This window comes from Carlito syrichta, unplaced genomic scaffold (genome assembly GCF_000164805.1).
Source record: "Carlito syrichta isolate Samal-C Ts95f unplaced genomic scaffold, Tarsius_syrichta-2.0.1 Scaffold306309, whole genome shotgun sequence".
Taxonomy (NCBI): domain Eukaryota; kingdom Metazoa; phylum Chordata; class Mammalia; order Primates; family Tarsiidae; genus Carlito; species Carlito syrichta.
In genome coordinates, this window is record NW_007250405.1 from 169216 (window position 1) to 172886 (window position 3671).

The 3671-nt window shown below is 39.3% G+C and overlaps 1 protein-coding gene across 1 annotated transcript in view; it reads left to right on the forward strand.

Annotated features, from left to right (window-relative positions):
• The window catches only part of LOC103265287 (hepatitis A virus cellular receptor 1), a 31546-nt gene extending 29567 nt beyond the window's left edge, over positions 1-1979 (forward strand). Inside the window, 4 exon segments of the mRNA XM_021714977.1 lie at positions 106-184; positions 1763-1876; positions 1879-1926; positions 1929-1979. Coding sequence (XP_021570652.1) covers positions 106-184; positions 1763-1876; positions 1879-1926; positions 1929-1979 — 292 coding nt within the window.
• Positions 1980-3671: the final 1692 nt, after the last annotated feature.

Sequence of the window (3671 nt, forward strand, 5' to 3'; positions counted from 1 at the left end):
AAAAAAAAAAAAAAAAAAAGGAGGGACTTTCTCGGATTCAAAATCTATCCCTCTTGGGCTGCCACCAATGGTCCTCGTTCTCCTTCCTTGGGTGTTTGTACACAGACTTTTCCTGTCTGAGCTAACTACACCAGCCAGTCTGCGCACACGCCTTGAACAGGGACCAGCCCATCCTAAGTGTTCAGTACACGTTGGCTTTTGTTATTGCAATCATGCCTTTCATAGCAGTAGACCTATGAGACAGATTCTGTTAATATTCTTATTTTACAGACTGGAAAACAGGCTCAGAAATGTGAAGTGACATCTGATGTCACACTGCATGACATTTAAAGGACTCAGTCTCCGAAACCCATGCTTATAGGCATTTTTTACTAACTGCTTTTGAGAATGGAAAATAAACTCTCTCTAAAGGTGGAAAAGCAGGAGACATAGTATCCTTTCAGTTACTAGACTTCTGTTCTTACACTGCCAAAGTATCTTTTTAAAAGGTTCATTGTTTATCATCTAAGTATGAAAAACGTAGTACATGTAAAATATAAAAAAGTCAAATAAAATTATGCTGCTTAACCAATTATGAGAATTTTCCTCATGACGTTATCTTTTGGCAGTTATATCACATTGACTAATCTAAGCCTATTGACACCTCAACTGAGTGTTTTCACACATGTATGACTGACTCATGGAAGAAACATATAAGACCTTTGTGTATCATTTTCCTTTAAATACATTCAGTGTGGGCATGTTCTTAATCTGTGACTGAATGATGACTAAGGTTCCATATTTTGGGGGCAGGCTTTGGTAATAGAATTCATCTCTATGGGTTAGGTGTGGTGGCTCATGCCTGTAACCCAGTGCTTTGGGAGACTGAGTCTGATTCTTCTCTGATTTATACTCCCACTCTTTCTACTTCTTTCTATGAAATATAAACATCAGCTCACTATGATTTCCCCAAATAGCAGGAGATGCATAATGAGCTCTCCAACTGTTCCACTAAAGCCCCTCTTATAACTTGATGTGAAAGGCAGGCACACAAAACACCAACAGGTTACACCAAAAAATTAACCCACAATCTCCAATGACTGACCTTTTTTGGACACTTGATATGTGAGTACATGTGTTATGTAAGTAATCTAACCTCTGACTTTTGAAAATTGACCATAAGACAGTAAAATAGTTGAAACTATGATCCAGTATACACTGGTGAAACAGTACTATTTTATTACATTCAATATTATTCTACTCTGTCTTTATCCTAATTATAAGATGTAGATCACCAGTTAGATTTAACAGTCCCCAACCCCAGAGAGTCACAATCTGCAGTAGGAAAACCTCCAGTCAACCAGTTCTTAGCTATGTTTGAAAACACGCATCTTGATTTAGTAACTCAGTTTGATGTCAGGTATCTTATTTTTTAGTTTTTTCATTTTTGTTTTCTATTATGTGAGTTTCCAAAGAAGACCAGTCTGAGTGTTTTGAATACTTCCTAGATTGACTGCATGCTTATTATACATAATTGTCTGCAACTTAATACTCAGAGCCATACTTTTCACAACTTCAACTTCAGAAGGTGATTTTTATTTTGTCATTTGTGTGAATGGGGATTCTAGAGTCACAAATGTCCTTCCTGACTAATCATAAACAAACATGCGGTCCATGTGTCAGAAGTGGTCTGTTGTTTTCTCACTCTTGTCATTCTTCAACAACTTTTCCTGCAGTATGATGTGGTTGAAAAATACTCCAATCGGAGCTTTGCGATGGACAGCTGCAAAGCAAGGCCAAGCAGAAGACAACGTCTACATCATTGATGATCATCTTTATGTCATGGATTAAGACCCAGTGGTGCTCTTTGAGGTTTTATGCCCATGATGGCAGACAACAGTGACCAGATATCACCATATCAGACATCTTTTAAACTCCAGCATCATTTTTTCCTGTGTCAGTTTCATCTGACCTTCCAACAAGTCAGTGCAATTGAGTAGAGTGACTTCCTATCTCAAAACTGTATCGTCAATCTCATTGTTGAAATCATCCTCATTTTTTACCCAAATAGCTCCAACTCTGATCATTGCAGAGCTCTCTCAAACATGAATGCTTTAGAATTGTATGTTGTCTTTAGACCCCACAAATACTGTATCCATCTGAGAGAATGGTAATTGGGAACACAGGCAATGAACTTCTATCTTGGGCACCAAGGCTGTCAAGAAGAGAGGAAAAGGACTTGAAAATCAGCTAAACCAATCTGAGAGTTCATTTGGAAGCATTTCATGATTATCTCTTATTTCTGTATTGTAACTTCAAATGCTACATGTCTTAGGTTCACCAAGGGTTTCAAGTCATGTGGAGTGTGCAAGTTTTTACCTTCTCCATGGGGAAGTAGAAGTGAGTCTAATTTCACTATAGCAGTTGTGTCTGTTTTCTCATGGCACTGAAATGTGGTGTATGCTTACTTGATTCCTGGGTGAGGGTAGCTATTTTAATAGTCAAAAAGAGCTGCAGTAGTGAACATGGACCAAGTAGACAAGGGGAAGAAAATCACTTGCCATGTGATTCAACACATTTATGCTACATCTACTACATTTGCATTTGTCATGGTGTCAGTTACTTATGTAAATATCCATGAGACTCTCTGAACTAATTTTTAGAATGAGGTAAGGTAGAAATGAAAATGAAAAAAGGGAGGGAGTTGGGGAAAAGGCTTTATGCCTCAGAAAAGTCATATTACAAATAGAGTCATGTTTGAAATTATCACAGTTTCGACCCAAATTCTAAATTTCAATATTGTCTCTAAAGCACTTTTATATTTAAAATATAGTTTCAAGCTGGGCTTGGTGGCTCAGCCTGTAATCCCGCGCCTTTGGGAGGCTGAGGTGAGTGGATTGCCTGAGCCCGCGGGTTTGAGACCCGCCTGGGCAGCGAGACCTCATCTCTACAATAAATCAAAAAATCAGCTGGGCGTGGTAGCACGTGCCTGTAATTCCGGCTACTCGGAAGGCTGAGGCGGAAGGATTGCCAGAGCCCAGCAGGTCAAGGCTGCGGTGGCCGGGAGCGACCACTGCACTCCAGTCTGGGTGACAGAGTGAGCCTCCAACTCAAAAAAAATATATATATATAGTTTCAGAAAGGTGAAGGATCTTTAGATCTAATCAATTTCATTGTTATTTTTTCACAATTCAATTAAACGCACTGTAAGGATATCTTTAGTCAGCAGTATAATTCTTCAAAAGTATAGATTTACAAGGGCTAGATTTGTCAGATGAAAAACATTTCTTTTTTTTTGTTTTTTTTAATTAATATTTTTTATTTTGGTATTGTGGGGCACAGTTAAGGGTTAGGTATACAAATATGTTTCGTTCAGGCACCCTTGCTGATAAGGGGTGTCTCCCCAGAAAAACATTTTTACATGAACAGTTAAGGCTGGGTATTAATTTCAGTTTCATTTTGCGTAAACCTTGAAATACTTCAGCTTGGGGGTCAGATCTACTCACACCACAGTGTTCTAGGAGGATGGGATGCTTGCTTTTTCTTGGGTTAGAGTTGTTGGGTACAGGTGGGGATTTACGCCATAAGCGGGTTGTATGCAGGTGAACTTTGAGCCTCTAGCTGGCCCTCTCTCCCTCTGATAGTGGCCGAGGGCCCAGTGTGTTAGCACGTGCTTCCCTCCCACCCTGGTG